Source organism: Ascaphus truei, chromosome 10 (assembly GCF_040206685.1).
Source record: "Ascaphus truei isolate aAscTru1 chromosome 10, aAscTru1.hap1, whole genome shotgun sequence".
Taxonomy (NCBI): Eukaryota; Metazoa; Chordata; class Amphibia; order Anura; family Ascaphidae; genus Ascaphus; species Ascaphus truei.
This window is the reverse complement of record NC_134492.1, coordinates 42,388,729-42,405,265: the sequence shown is the minus strand read 5'-3', so window position 1 is coordinate 42,405,265 and position 16,537 is coordinate 42,388,729. Positions and strand designations below refer to the sequence as shown.

General features: G+C 41.3%; 1 protein-coding gene across 1 annotated transcript in view; it reads left to right on the top strand.

Annotated features, from left to right (window-relative positions):
• The window catches only part of LOC142503331 (sushi, von Willebrand factor type A, EGF and pentraxin domain-containing protein 1-like), a 52,606-nt gene that overhangs the window by 24,940 nt on the left and 11,129 nt on the right, over positions 1 to 16,537 (top strand). The window contains exons 21-29 of the mRNA XM_075615483.1: positions 1,323 to 1,407; positions 2,662 to 3,048; positions 6,987 to 7,094; positions 8,445 to 8,630; positions 9,131 to 9,316; positions 9,696 to 9,881; positions 11,850 to 12,035; positions 12,415 to 12,600; positions 15,179 to 15,307. Coding sequence (XP_075471598.1) covers positions 1,323 to 1,407; positions 2,662 to 3,048; positions 6,987 to 7,094; positions 8,445 to 8,630; positions 9,131 to 9,316; positions 9,696 to 9,881; positions 11,850 to 12,035; positions 12,415 to 12,600; positions 15,179 to 15,307 — 1,639 coding nt within the window. The remainder of the gene's footprint in view (positions 1 to 1,322; positions 1,408 to 2,661; positions 3,049 to 6,986; positions 7,095 to 8,444; positions 8,631 to 9,130; positions 9,317 to 9,695; positions 9,882 to 11,849; positions 12,036 to 12,414; positions 12,601 to 15,178; positions 15,308 to 16,537) is intronic.

Sequence of the window (16,537 nt, the reverse complement as noted above, 5' to 3'; positions counted from 1 at the left end):
CACATTATAGATTTAATATACAGTACAAAAAGTGTACAGTGCTTGCTTACATAAAAAGAGTGTTACACAAAATATACAGTGCGATATATTTATATGCAGACGCTGTTTGCGCTTGTCTGGCTTTACTTGTATGTGAATCCGTTTATATATTTGATGTCACTCGGTACCCCCATTTTACTGCGCTATGGAACATGTTGGTGCTTTACAAATAAATAATAATAATAATAATCTCCACTGAGTCTCTGTAGCCCAGGCAAATTTGGAGCAAACCTAATGCAGAGAGCGACATTTTAATCTTGTGTCACTGTTTCAAGGCCCTTTAGTCCAATTACGCAGTAGGAGAAGTTAGATGACTCGCGTATTAGAATGGGAAGTATGAAATTCTTAACCTCTTTAAAAAACTCTACCAGGTTCTAGGTCTCCCTACCCAACACTCTGGATCAGGTTTAAATCATGTCTTGCATTTGAGACAGCCTGCTAGCTGAGACCGATACATTGTGGCAAAGTACATTTTGCATTGATACACAGAACCCGATAACAACATTTGATAACATTAATCTTATGATTTGTTGCTATGTTTAGTAGTTAAGAAACATACAAAGGTTACTCAATGTTTTTATCATGATGAAGTAAGAAAAGTAAATACTCAAAGCTGGTACAGTACATTTACGGTTAAATTATATCAAAGGAGCAGTTCCTATTGGCTTTGGGTTGTTTTTACTCCTTATTTATTTTAGAGGATGGGAACCAGTGCATCCCCCGGTGCCAAAAACTGCTGTTTTCAGCATCAGGGCCCAGAGATGCTTATCAGTGAAGTTACCAGGTTTAAACCTCCCTCCAGGGGAAACAAAATGGCTGTCAAATCTTGGGCTAATAGGAAGCGGCAACATCATCAGGCTTTCTACTGTATTAGATAGATATGTAAATCCTCTTTAAAAAAATGAAGTCATATCGTTAACTTCACCTGTAAGTAACTTGGGGGTCCCTCATAGCTAAAAACAGCGCTGTTCAGTTGCAAAGGACCCCCTGGTTCCAATCCTGTAAAAAAAATGGGGGATAGTTAGGGGGGATTGCTCCCTTAAATCCATTGCAGCCATTCTGGTCATTTTCGGACAGAAATCTCCATCGATTTCCATGGGGATTTTTGATTGAATCCGCTTTAATTACCACTTCAGACTATGTCAAAATTGACTCCTTGCTAACAAAAAGGGCATGCTATACAATGTATGTAATTAATCCTTCATTTGCAAATGTGGCTGCCATACACTTTGATTTCTTACCTCACAATAAAACTAAACTTGCGCTTCTTTTTCTTTTCATAGCATCACAAAAACGATGGAGCGTACCAATCTCTTCCCCTTTTCCAGAGGACCCTTAGATTATTCGCCCTCCTCATTCTTTATAATGGTAAGTCATTCTCCAGTATTTGCCATTTTTTAAGTCACTCGCCTAAAAGTCACTCTAAATAGTTAGACTGCAACCTCCACCCCCCTGCGCAACTGCAAAACATATGTTTCCCGGTTTACCTTTAAATGATTGGTTCCCTTCTCTTTAACCCTATCACTGGCATCTTTTTGCTCTCTCCCATTCCTGTGTTACTAAGCCCGGAGAAGATTCAGAGATGGATTATAATAATGGCCACACCAACTTTGCGAATGTTTGAATGGGAAACAAATAGTCAAATAATGATTATTCTTAGGGAATACGGTTGCATCTTACTGTCAATTTACTGTAAATATAAATGCTCCCCGGATGGGATTGCGGCTTCATTCAATCATGATTTGTGCGGCCGTTTTTCAGTTCCAAACTTATCTACAGTGCCAGTGTATGTTAATGCTGTCCTCTTATTGTTACATCTATACACCCCATAGTACTGTGCCGCAGGAAATGTTGGCAATTTATGATAGTAACAATAATAATAATTTTAAAAAATACAACCAGTCAGCATGCCTTTATAACCAAGGGCCATGTCCACAAAACTCTGTTAAATCGGGACTCATCGCATGAGGTTACTGTTGGCTTCACGTCACGTTATTGTGGCATAACATTGTGTTACATTCCAAGAAACTGACGTCATCCGAGTCTTTGGCGTTATCCTATCCAGGCCTGCGAAATAGGGCATTTGCTGAATTGAAGAGAGAGAGACATAACGCTATGTTATTTAAATTATGACTAAGGCTGCGCTTATAGTGCCGGCAACAGTGACGCGACGTCGCGTCAAATCAAATGCATTTCCGCCACCTCGAGCGCTTATAGTAAGCGTGACGGAGCGACGACTTGGTCGCGATCGCTGCAAGTCATCTCAATTTGATTTTTCCAGTGACCGCAGCCTGACGTTGCGGTTGTCGGCACTATAAGCGTAGCCTTACTGTGGCGTTACTCCTATACATACACTAAAATAGTATTTGGATGAGTGAAACACCAGTTAGAAGATTGTATTTATCTGTTTAGCGTCTGGATAGGAGTAAGGCCAAGTTTAGGCATACTGTAAGGCCCGTGTTTACTAAGTGGTGCTATTTCAGAAGACACCTTATGGACCAATCACTTGAATGGTCTGTCAGGTGTATTATGGCAAGAGCAAGCGCCTTATCAAATAGCATCTCTTAGTAACTACAACATCAGCCAGGGCTACATTCACTCTTTTGTCTGTGTCCCTTTCAGATACTTTGAAGTTGTCCGGTGTCCACTGCTGGACATACCACTTCTCTACAGAGCCCATGCCGTATGAGCAGGCTCGCATATTCTGCCAGAGCCATTACACCGACCTTGTGGCCATACAGAACAAAAGAGAGATTGAACATCTCGAAGAAACAATCCCAAGAAGCCCGTCCTATTACTGGATAGGGATAAGAAAAATCCATGGGGTATGGACTTGGGTGGGGACCAACAAGATACTGACGGCAGAAGCAGAAAACTGGGGGGAGGGAGAACCAAATAATAAAAGGAACACAGAAGATTGTGTAGAGATATATATCCAACGCCAGAAGGATACAGGGAAGTGGAATGATGACGCTTGCACAAAAAAGAAAAGAGCCCTATGTTACACAGGTAAGAATGTTTTCACAACCACCAGGTCACTGCATTGACATGGCACAGGTATCACATTTTCTGGGAGTCTTTCTCAACCCCCTTTGCTTTTAAGCATTTGAAGTTTCTGAAACTTTGTTAATGTCTTTGCTGCTAGGTGGGACTGCACGGGGAGAACTGCACTCCAGAAACTAAGGAGTGTATCCAAGTCTCTTGGCTGCAAAACTAATTGAGATACAGGCCCCAGATGTAAAAAAAAAGTCCCATTAATAGAAATGATATATTTGTTCTTTGATACAGTAAATCTGGTTCTGTAGAGTTTGTAGGTATGCACCAATTTTGCTGACCAGAATCTTTGGTTAATAACCCCCTAAGTCTTGTCAACCATCTCCAATAGCATGTACTGTATAACAGGGCTGATTGCAAAATATGTTGTACTATACTATTAAATGGTTGCAGTAGCCTCTATGTATTAAGGCAAATTTGGAGCAAAATGAATGCAAAGAGCAATTTTCCTGTTACACTTCTTAGTATCAGAATACCAAGGTATTTGGGTCAATAGAAGTACCTTGGGAAAACTTAAATGATGCACACATCAGCTTGAGATGTTCAATATTTTGTGTCTCTGTGAACCATTTTGTCTTCTTCTTTCTATGTCAAAAACTCAGCAAGGTCTGAGGTGGCACAAACCTCCCTTGCCAACAATTCTTTAACAGTAAGAAACGTGATTAACACATTTCTTACATCTGACAAACCTGCTGTCTGAACTTGGCACAGACTTTGTTTACGTTCACATATAGACCCATTGGCCCATATTTACAGAGTGGTGCTAATCCATAAGAAACCTTACGGCCTGCTAATTTATCTTGCATCTTCCAGGGTCATAAGCTGTTTTATGGAATAGCATCGCTTAGTAAACACGGCCTTTTACCTTGAACTCTGCTCAGAGTACTTTCATTTCACTCTTGTGCTGGGTGGTACAGTGTAAGCCGGCAAAATATAAACTGTTTCTCATAAGATATTACAAGCAAGTGTGAGATAAAGATGATACCAGCTCTGATACACATTTGACACCTAGATAACAGATTCACTCTTACACCTCTACCTTCCTGCATCCGGTTCTCATAATGTTTCAACTTCTATTGTATTCTAAAGTAGGCCCCTAGTATTAGGGAAAGCCCGCTATCATCTAATAACATCAGTTAGCCATTAGAAGGTATCATATTCACCCTACATGTGTTTGCATTCTCTTTTGAACTGTGTGCTCATTTGCATGTCATTACCCAGAATCCCTGGCTGCATTGTATGGGGAAAAGCAGGGTTGCTCACCTGTGTGAGACATGAATGTGCTCACACGCGATATTTTTATCGTTGTAATCCAAGGCCAGGGTCAGTGCATGAGAGAGTAGAGTCGTCTTATCCAATCCAGGGTCAGCGTAGGAGAATATCACAAGGTAAGTTCCAGGCAGGGTCAGGCAGCAAGATAAGGCAGACAGGAACAAGGTAGTGAGGTACAGCGTCACACAAACAGGAGTTATGCTCTGCAAGGAAGGAGAGTTCTGACAAGGTATTTAAAGGACCTCCCACCAATGGGAGGCAACCAGGAAGTGGGGCTGCGGCTCCTGATAGGCTGCTGGATCAGGCAGGTGCGTCCTATTGCCCAGCCAATTGCGTCCGTATTAGTGTGCGCACGCGCCGCACGCAACCCACGCCGCACGCAACCCGCGCATCACGTTGGCACCGCGCACGTGCCACGCATCTAGGCCGGAGGAACGGGAGCGCGCCCTGCTACCAGAGACAGAAGAGGCCGACGGGACCCACGCAGCACTTGTGTGCCGCGCGTAAGTACCCCTGCTAGGTTGCCACTCCTGCATGCCATGGGAGTCATATGGGTGAGCAAGGGTTAAGGAGACAGAAGCACCAGAACGGCAAATCCTCACAGCCAGTAATCAAGATGGCCCTGTAGAATCAGTGTCGGCGGAAAGGAGGAAAGGATTGCCAGGGAACAAGATGGCCCTGTAGAATCAGTGTCGGCGGAAAGGAGGAAAGGATTGCCAGGGAACAAGATGATCGTCAGAGCTTCAGTGTGGGTGCTGGCAGCACCGAAGCCGAATAGTCAGGAAGTATCCCATATTGGAGGGAGATTGCAAAACGCGTTGGAAAGGATTGGTGGTACAGTGTGCTCTCCAAAGGCAACCATGAGGCAGCTGCAAGAAATGCTGTGGCGTAACAGCATGCAGAGTAGGACAGGAGAAACAGAGAGAGAGAGAGTGTTCACAGGTACAGTATTTCTCCACATGGTGTATGAAAGGGTGTTTTATGAGTTATACTGTATAAGTAAATCAATGGGTACTCAACTAAAATAGGACTGACTCTCTCTCTGAGCCTCCGACAGCTTTCCTGGGCCGCAGACTAGAGTTTCTACTGGGGCCCCCGGGTGCCAGCCCCTCCCGTTCTCTTACACAGCATAAGCAATAGATGCCAGTCCTTACTAAGTTCTTATAAATCAGGGAAAAAGACAAAGGGTCACATTTACCAAACACTGCTAAGTTTTAGGGCACTTTATGGCCAAATCAGGTCCAAAATATTTATCACATTAAAATGTAAGATGTAGCAGAACGGAACACTCTAAGGAACACCCATATTCACAAAGCCGTAAGACATATTATGGTAACGTGTCTAAGGGCTTAGCACCACTTACTAAATATAGCAGTTGCGTTTGGAGACAGTGTAGCGCGACAACAGCCTGAGCCAACCGGAGTCCTCTATTTATCTACACGTGCTTTAGACACCTCGAGTATCAAGATAATAGTACTTAGGAATGGAGATTTTTGATTGGGCACAGCTCTGATCAAACTAAGTGTAAAAAGAAAAATAGCTGATCAGTATCTCAAGTTACCATTTATTTTACCAAGGTTGTAGAAGTCTGGAATAGAAAAGAATACTGTGGAAATGTGCCCCCTATTTACATTACTGGTTGTACTGTTGGAATCTTGGAGCAAAATCAAGTATACTGGGTTACTGGGAGTATCAGTAGTACTGACAACAAGTACACTGGGTTACTAGGAGTATGAGTAGTACTAACAACAAGTAGACTGGGTTACTGGGAGTATGAGTAGTACTAATAACAAGTAGACTGGGTTTCTGGGAGTATGAGTAGTACTAACAACAAGTATACTGGGTTACTGGGAGTATCAGTAGTACTGACAACAAGTACACTGGGTTACTAGGAGTATGAGTAGTACTAACAACAAGTAGACTGGGTTACTGGGAGTATGAGTAGTACTAATAACAAGTAGACTGGGTTTCTGGGAGTATGAGTAGTACTAACAACAAGTATACTGGGTTACTGGGAGTATCAGTAGTACTGACAACAAGTACACTGGGTTACTAGGAGTATGAGTAGTACTAACAACAAGTAGACTGGGTTACTGGGAGTATGAGTAGTACTAATAACAAGTAGACTGGGTTTCTGGGAGTATGAGTAGTACTAACAACAAGTATACTGGGTTACTGGCAGTATGAGTAGTACTAACAACAAGTATACTGGGTTACTGGGAGTATGAGTAGTACTAACAACAAGTATACTGGGTTACTGGGAGTATGAGTAGTACTAACAACAAGTATACTTGGTTACTGGGAGTATGAGTAGTACTAACAACAAGTATACTGGGTTACTGGGAGTATGAGTAGTACTAACAACAAGTATACTGGGTTACTGGGAGTATGAGTAGTACTAACAACAAGTATACTGGGTTACTGGGAGTATGAGAAGTACTAAAAACAAGTAGACTGGGTTACTCGGAGTATGAGTAGTACTAAAAAACAAGTAGACTGGGTTTCTGGGAGTATGAGTAGTACTAAAAACAAGTAGACTGGGTTTCTGGGAGTATGAGTACTACTATAAACAAGTAGAGGATTAAGGGCTATTATTCCCTTTCCTTTCTCTTCTTCAACAGCTTCCTGCAATGAAACAGTATGCAGTGGCCATGGAGAGTGCCTTGAGACAATTAACAACTATACGTGTAGCTGTGAGGAAGGTTTCTATGGGACACAATGTCAATATGGTGAGTTCTCCCTTGAAGCTGTTTTATAGGTGTAGAAAAACATGAGAAGTGGGACATTTTCCTTTTCCCGAGGAATAACAACTAGGAGAGATAGAACAGCGCAAAAGTCCAATTCACATGAATTGTTACCTCATTAAAGCAATCCAATCCGGAAACAAAGTCCATAAATATGAGACCTACAATAGAAGTCCATAAAAAGTTGTTGTCATTAGGAGGGAGCGTGGAGTACAGTAGTTGTAAAAGCCAACAGCTATTTCACACTGAAGTGCTTTCTCAAGGCAGAAGGTTCGTCATTCTGTAGATGAAATTGTGCAGGACCTCTTTTCAGGACCTCTACAATCTACTTTAATTTAACTAATTTATTTATACATAGGCACATCATGTACAGTTTATCTACCAGCAATATAAAGTGTAGTCAGTTACCAAAGTACCATAACTTCAAAAGTTGTGTATACTGGTGCTCAAAATGTATTTATGAGGATCCTCATGAGATTATAGGCGTGTGAACACACTCATTCCCATTCAGCAACAAACTGTAAAAATACTGTGGCACCAGAGCCTCATTCTCCAGTATAGGCATAAGAGTAGGTTCTCTATAAACCTAATCTGTTAGTAGGGAGTAATAAAACCAAACTCTTACACCTTCAATTCTATCAAATCCTCATCGTGTTCTTTTATGTCTCACACTGTGATTGCACAGAACCAAGAAACAGAATGCCAATGTTTTTCCATTTTCAATGGAATAATTTTCTGTGGTAAGTCTGGTTAGCATTTTTTTTTACACCGGTTTTACACCTGCAGGGCACACTGTGTACATAGGCGAGATAGAAAAGAGTTTTTTTGAAAGCAGTTTACAGAAGTAGATAGCGTCGGCTTCTCTATTACCCACAATATAATATAGAGGGCTCAAAGATGAAGCTCTATACTAAGGAGAGCAGAAAGCTTGAGAAGAAGGGTAGCCTTATGGTGGGTTCTGCCCAGGCAGCAACAAGGCTTAGGCATGTCAATATGTTAATAGGCAGGGTAACATCTATGAGTATTAGCTTTGGTACAGCCAGCTAGGAGGACTAAAAACGTGAACTGGAAACGCAAATCGCTCACATTACAAATACAGGCTTCGGCGTTCCAGTTATTTGTATCAACATTTATAAAAGAGTACTAAGTACTTTTAACTAAGACATACTCACACACTTATTTTTAATTCATGAATATGTACACAGATCTTAGATTAATAATATTAAGGTGTCACACAACTTGAATATGTCACAAATCGCAAGAATAACATTACCTAGAGTTTTGTGGTTGCCATGAGGTCATAATACTAATCACTAATATTCTATCTTCTTGTAGTGACAAAGTGTGAGGTTCTGAGAGCTCCTCTTAATGGCTCCATTGAGTGTTACAATCCATGGGCTGACTACAGCTATGGCTCAGCTTGCAAATGTGGATGCTCGGAAGGATGGGTGTTATATGGCTCCAATGTAACAGAATGTGAAGCTTCGGGACAATGGACAAACCCCACCCCAGCATGTGAAGGTATGTATCTGTGACGGTGCTCATCTCTAATTAGGAGGCGGACCCGCAGGGCTGAGGTAGGCATGCAAATAAACCGACCACAGCCCAGGGACAGAGTCCTGTAAGATTATCCGTAATCGGTATGGAAGTAGGGGTCAGGGTTAGCGGCAGAGTTGCAAAGTCCAGGGAACAGGCGGTCAGGGCTGGTGGCAGAGTTGCCAAGTCCAGGAAACAGGCGAAGGTCAGGGCAGGCGGAAGGCAGCGAGGTCGGGGTCACGGTCCGGGGTCAGCAACAGGGAATTAAAACAGGCAAGAGGGTAAGGCGTAAATGCAAAGACCAACAGGAGTTGCAAAGGTAGAACTTTGCTCGGCGACTCCCTATAGAAACTGCAGCCTTATAAAGCAGACTGCCAGTACCCAAAATGGCCAAAATGGCCAAAATGGCCACAGTGAGCAGAACGGGCAGGACTACTAGTTAATTAATTAATTAATACTAATTATCTCTACTTTATCATTTTTAGCAACAAAGTGTGATGTTCTCGGAGCTCCTCATCATGGCTCAATTGAGTGTTACCATCCATGGGCCAACTACAGCTATGGCTCATCTTGCATGTTTAGATGTTCAGAAGGATGGATATTACATGGCTCAAGTGCAGCTGAATGTGGAGCTACAGGTCAATGGACCGAATCCAGCCCAGCTTGTGAATGTATGTATCTCCCCAAATATGGACATTTGTACGGCTATGAGGTCATATATCAAAACAAATAGCTGCATCATGTTTTCTGATTAGTATTCTTTCATTGCTGAACAAAACGGCAAATCTACAGTAGCATGGTTCACAAAGATTGGTGAAAATGTCACAGATCTATAATTGTGATATCACAAAATAATTAACAATTTTAGTTCAACTGATGGAAATAACAAGATAGGGGAAAAGTATGAAACAATATTAGTAGAACCACTGAAATTGAATTTGTGTGAGACTGAATACAATTTAAATAGGAGAAAATATAGAAAGCAGTGAACAGCATACACCTTTCACCTGCCAAGAATGTATAGCTCATATCTCTTTCTCCTCTCCACAGTGGTGCAGTGTGAACCTCTAGAAGCCGCAGAACAAGGTTCCATGAACTGTACTCATCCCTATGGGAACTTTAGCTTTGGCACTGTCTGTGAATTTGACTGTAATGAAGGATGGATATATAATATTCCTAATCAAATTATGTGCCAGGCATCTGGAGAATGGTCTGAAAGCATCCCTCAATGTGAAGGTAAGTCTGCTCTCACCAGTGTAGCACCAGACTATAGAAACCTGTACATCATTAGATGTATCACAATGTTTTTTCATATTGAAATGCTGTATTTCTTGTCAACTGACAGCACCCTGCAGAGAATAAATCTAAAGAAATGCTATACACCTGGCTTTCACTAATTCTTTTTCACCTGAGAGGAGGTTTAGAGCATAGACAAGGACAGTGCCTTGAACAGTGTGTTTGTGTGTGTGTGTGTGTGTGTGTGTGTGTGTGTGTGTGTGTGTGTGTATATACACTGTATGTGTGTTTGTGTGTGTGTGTATGTGAGTATCTCATAATCTTCACCTGTTGTCGATCCACTTATGGATGAAGGCCTCCCCAATGATTTTCCAGGTATTGCGGTCGCAGGCCTCTCTTCTCGTTAGAGTAAAGAGACAGGGTACTCCAGGTAGATGAGGGCGATTTGCCCAGGTGCCTGGTCAGGTAAAGTTGTAGAATATAAAATAGAACAGGACAGCACTCAGAGACTTGGCAGCGAAGCAAATAGTATTTTACTGGATCTGCACATTACATATTGAAAATTTAAAAATTTGCCGCCCCTAGGCACTTTGCAGTGGCGGCCGCCTCCGTGCTGCCACCCTCCTTCTCCATCTGAATCGCTGCGTCATATTTGTGACGTCGACGACGTCATTTGACGCTGCGATCCTAAAGGGGAAGGAAGGCGGCAGCAAGGAGGCGCCGCCACAGCTAATGCCTTCCAGTCAGGCCCGATAGGCCCGACAGCACGGCAAATGTATATGGGGGCGGACATTTTTGCCGCCCCAAATTGTTGCCACCCTAGGCCTGAGCCTAATTGGAAATCCACCACTGCATATAGATGTTTGGGGCCCCCAGGGGATCTGTGTGTGCAATATATATATATATATGTGTGTGTGTGTGTTGTATGTTAAAAGTCAGTCTTTCCATGACCATACATTCATTGACTTCTTGATGGTCACTGTTTTTTTATATCATCCGTCCAATGGCATTGCAAAATCAACAATGAAATGACCAAATCAACTGGGACTCCCCTGCAAACTTGACGAGTTCCACGGGCCTCCTTGACGAGGTCCACTGCTGTAAATAGAGAACTTCTGTCTACAATATTAATGCTAAAAAACAAAGGCTCATTGGTGATAAAGATACAGTACCTGTGTGATCTCATGTTTTATCAAATAGCGATTGCCTGAATTGTGTGAAACATTCTCAGGTAAATCTGAAAGAGGCAAACTGCGCCATGTTACTCCTGAATATTATTTCAACATGTTATCAAGGGTCCAAACACTTCACAGGTATTGTTTTTAATTAAGTGATCCCCAAATCAATCTCAGGATGCATGAATAAACCATTTAATACTAAAGTCATTGACACGGATAACTTGCAATACTGTAGCTGCAGCATCCATTTTAATAATCAATAAATATTGTAAACCTCCATATGTATCCCACCTTCCGGCCAAACTGTAGTAACAACTATAGCTTTTTAACCCAGCTGAGCCTTCTAGCATCGGGCAGCAATATTGAATAACACTGTTATAATTTAACAAACAACATACACATGAAAATAGCGTTGTGGCAGCCATATATTTTTATTATATATAAACAACAATTAACGACAACCTGTAAAACAAATATAATTATAACAATAGAACAGAGCATACAACAATAAAGAAAACAAAAGTGATAGGGGAAGGTGGGGGGGGGGGGAGGGATTTCCTTTTTACTAAAATTAACTGAAAGCCCCAATTAAAACTTAACAAATAATTATTGCAGGCGGCCGCACACTGACCAATGGCCAGTTTCCAACACACACTTCTCCAACCAATCAGCAACTGCCGAGTGGCACCAACATTTAGATGTTCAGAAGGCTGGGGATGAAATGACCTACTGTAGAATAGCTATTGTGACAGGCCCATAATACTAATTATCTCTACTTTATCATTTTTAGCAACAAAGTGTGATGTTCTCGGAGCTCCTCATCATGGCTCAATTGAGTGTTACCATCCATGGGCCAACTACAGCTATGGCTCATCTTGCATGTTTAGATGTTCAGAAGGATGGATATTACATGGCTCAAGTGCAGCTGAATGTGGAGCTACAGGTCAATGGACAGAATCCAGCCCAGCTTGTGAATGTATGTATCTCCCCAAATATGGACATTTGTACGGCTATGAGGTCAAGTATCAAAACAAATAGCTGCATCATGTTTTCTGATTAGTGTTCTTTCTTTGCTGAGCAAAATGGCAAATATACAGTAGCATGGTTCACAAAGATTGGTGAAAATGTCACAGATCTATAATTGTGATATCACAAAATAATTAACAATTTTAGTTCAACTGATGGAAATAACAAGATAGGGGAAAAGTATGAAACAATATTACTAGAACCACTGAAATTGAATTTGTGTGAGACTGAATACAATCTAAATAGGAGAAAATATAGAAAGCAGTGAACAGCATACACCTTTCACCTGCCAAGAATGTATAGCTCATATCTCCTTCTCCTCTCCACAGTGGTGCAGTGTGAACCTCTAGAAGTCGCAGAACAAGGTTCCATGAACTGTACTCATCCCTATGGGAACTTTAGCTTTGGCACTGTCTGTGAATTTGACTGTAATGAAGGATGGATATATAATATTCCTAATCAAATTATGTGTCAGGCATCTGGAGAATGGTCGGAAAGCATCCCTCAATGTGAAGGTAAGTCTGCTCTCACCAGTGTAGCACCAGACTATAGAAACCTGTACATCATTAGATGTATCACAATGTTTCTCATATTGAAATGCTGTATTTCTTGTCAACTGACAGCACCCTGCAGAGAATAAATCTAAAGAAATGCTATACACCTGGCTTTCACTAATTCTTTTTCACCTGAGAGGAGGTTCAGAGCATAGACAAGGACAGTGCCTTGAACAGTGTGTGTGTGTGTGTGTGTGTGTGTGTGTGTGTGTGTGTGTGTGTGTGTGTGTGTGTGTGTGTGTGTGTGTATATATATATATATACACTGTATGTGTGTGTATGTGAGTATCTCATAATCTTCACCTGTTGTCGATCCACTTATGGATGAAGGCCTCCCCAATGATTTTCCAGGTACTGCGGTCGCAGGCCTCTCTTCCCGTAAGAGTAAAGAGACAGGGCACTCCAGGTAGATGAGGGCGATTTGCCCTGGTGCCTGGTCAGGTAAAGTTGTAGAATATAAAATAGAACAGGACAGCACTCAGAGACTTGGCAGCGAAGCAAATAGTATTTTACTGGATCTGCACATTACATATTGAAAATTTGAAAATTCGCCGCCCCTAGGCACTTACAGTGGCGGCCGCCTCCGTGCTGCCACCCTTCTCCATCTGAATCGCTGCGTCATATTTGTGACGTCGGCGGCGTCGTTTGACGCTGCGATCCTAAAAGGGAAAGCAGGGCGGAAGCAAGAAGGCGCCGCCACAGCTAATGCCTTCCCATCAGGCCCGATAGGCCCGACAGCGCGGTAAATGTATATGGGGACGGACATTTTTGCCGCCCCAAATTGTTGCCGCCCCAAATTGTTGCCGCCCCAAATTGTTGCCGCCCTAGGCCCGGCCCTAATGGGAAATCCGCCACTGCATATAGATGTTTAGGTCCCCCAGGGGATCTATGTGTGTGTGTAATATATATATATGTGTGTGCGTGTTGTATGTTAAAATTTAGTCTTTCCATGACCAAACATTCATTGACTTCTTGATGGTCACTGTTTTTTATATCATCCGTCCAATGGCATTGCAAAATCAACAATGAAATGACCAAGTCAACTGGGACTCCCATGCAAACTTGACGAGCTCCACGGTCCTCCTTGACGAGGTTCACTGCTGTAGATAGAGAACTTCTGTCTACAATATTAATGCTAAAAACCAAAGTCTCATTGGTGATAAAGATACAGCACAACCCCCCTATAACGCTGTGCTTGGGGTCCAAATAATTACACCGCGTTATAAGCAGATCGCGTTAGAAATAATGTACAATTGTATGCATTGTTCAATAAAGTATTTTAGACACCAATAATCGTGTTGTAAAGTATTCATATATATGAAAATTGGGAGCCACGCTGGCATCGCATTATAAGCGGATTCGCACTGTAACGGATCGCGTTATAACGGGATTGAGCTGTAGCTGTGTGATCTCATGTTTTATCAAATGGCGATTGCCTGAATTGTGTGAAACATTCTCAGGTATATCTGAAAGAGGCAAACTGCGCCTTGTTACTCCTGAATATTATTTCAACATGTTATCAAGGGTCCAAACACTTTTCCAGTATTGTTTTTAATTAAGTGATCCCCAAATCAATCTCAGGATGCATGAATAAACCATTTAATACTAAAGTCATTGACACGGATAACTTGCAGTAGCTGCAGCATCCAATTTACTAATCAATAAATATTGTAAACCTCCATATGTATCCCACCTTCCGGCCACACTGTTGTAACAACTATAGCTTTTTAACCCAGCTGAGCCTTCTAGCATCGGACAGCAATATTGAATAACACCGTTATAATTTAACAAACAACATACTCATGAAAATATAATACAATAATATAAACAACAATTAATGACACAACCTGCAAAACAAATATAATTAAAACAATAGAACAGCGCATATAACAATAAAGAAAACAAAAGTGATAGAGGAAGGGGGGGGGGGGATTTTCTGATTGCTAAAATTAACTGAAAGCCCCAATTAAAACTTAACAAAAAATCCTCGCAGGCCCGCACACTGACCAATGGCCAGTTTCCAACACACACTCCTCCTACCAATCAGCAACTGCCGAGTGGCACCAGCAACCAATAGGTAGTTGACAAATACTCACCAATTGTCCAGCATCCATGTGGACGTGCCGCCCCTTGGCTAACTTTCAACTATGCCTCTCATTCTCTAAAGTGACCTAAAGAATAATACAAGTTATTTTGGTAAAGGAAGGCTGAAACCTGTATGTATTAGACAGAGAGGGAGAGATCAAACAATCCTTTATTAATTACAAAAGTATTTAACACTCAAGCTATCAGGGAAGCAATTAACAGCTCTGAAATAGCCTTTTATACTGTGAGGGAAAATGCTATCATCTATAAGAGGTTTACCAATATTCTGTAATTATTTTGATCTTGTTGTCTATTTTTGGAAACCTTTCTTTTTTGCCTACTAATATTTGAAAAAATCTAAATTGTTTGTAGCTTGTACATTTCTAGTGACCAGCGCGTTCTGCTCAGTGCCATACAAATACCTCCACTTTGTTCACCTCCTTTTCTTTGTCAGGTCAGTTTACGTTTCAACACCCACAACATAACCATCTTAAAGCAGCTGTAATAATTGGTGGGGCCGCAGTGGGAAGTGTGGCAATGCTTGCATTAGCCATTTGGCTTATCAGACGACGGCTGAAGAACGGTATGTTTTTATCAGTCCTTAAATTGATTGTCGGGGATTCGAGGTTGTGATACTCAGTAACATATTGAGGATGGGGGTGCAGGGTGCAAAGAAAACTTGATTTCACTTGAAAAATAAATAATTCACTAAGGAGCTGGATTCCTATGTGGATGCAGAAAGGCAACATTAAATTATGTTACTTACTATGTCCTGTTTCCAAGAGATTGTATAAGAAGGTAACGTTTTATAGAATGCATAACTCATGTAAAAGTGTATGTGTTGTGTGTTTATGTGTGTGTACATTACAGAAGAATTATTTCCTCTAGTGACATCTATTTTTTTTTAAATATTTTATTAACATGAAATCAAAAATTGAGATGGTAATACCATATAATAGGACTATTATACATAAAATTAGAACAAACAAGTATATACAGACAATAGATATATACACTGTGGCGAAAAAAAGTTTGTGAACAACTTAGGAGTTTTACATATTTCAAACCTAATACTTTATTAGATCTTAATCTAAGTTGTAATAATAGATAAAGATATCCTGATCAAACAAATGACACAAACATATGATACTTTTTCAACATTTAGTTATCCACAAATGATTAAACATTCAATGTCCATGTGTGGAAAAAGTATGTGAACCTTTAGATTCAGTACCTGGTGGCGCCCCCTTGAGCAGCAATAACTCCAACTAAGCGTTTCCTGTAACTGCTGGTCAGTCTCACATTGGTTTTGAGGATTTTTGGCCCATTCCTCCTTACAGAACTGCTTCAACTAAGTGACATTTGAGGGCTTCCTTGCATGGACAGCTCGCATCAAGTCCTGCCACAACATTTTGATTGGGTTTAGATCCAGGCTTTGACTAGGCCATTCTAAAATGCGGAGTTTCTTCTTCTGCAGTCATTCTTTTGAAATCTGCTTGTATGTTTAGGATCATTGTCTTGCTGCATGATTCACTTTCGTATCAGCTTCATCTCACAAACGGATGGCCTGACATGCTCCTCTAGAATCTTCGGATACAATGTAGAATTCATGGTTGTGTCAATGTTGAAAAGCCATTCAGGTACTAAGGAAGCAAAGCTGCCCCAAACCATCACACTCCCACCACCATGCTTGATGGTTGGAATGAGGTTCTTCTGTTCAAACACAGTTTTAGTTTTTCGCCAAACATAACGTTTCTCATTGAGGCCAAAAAGTTCTACCTTTGACTCGTCCGTCCAGAGAACATTGTTACAG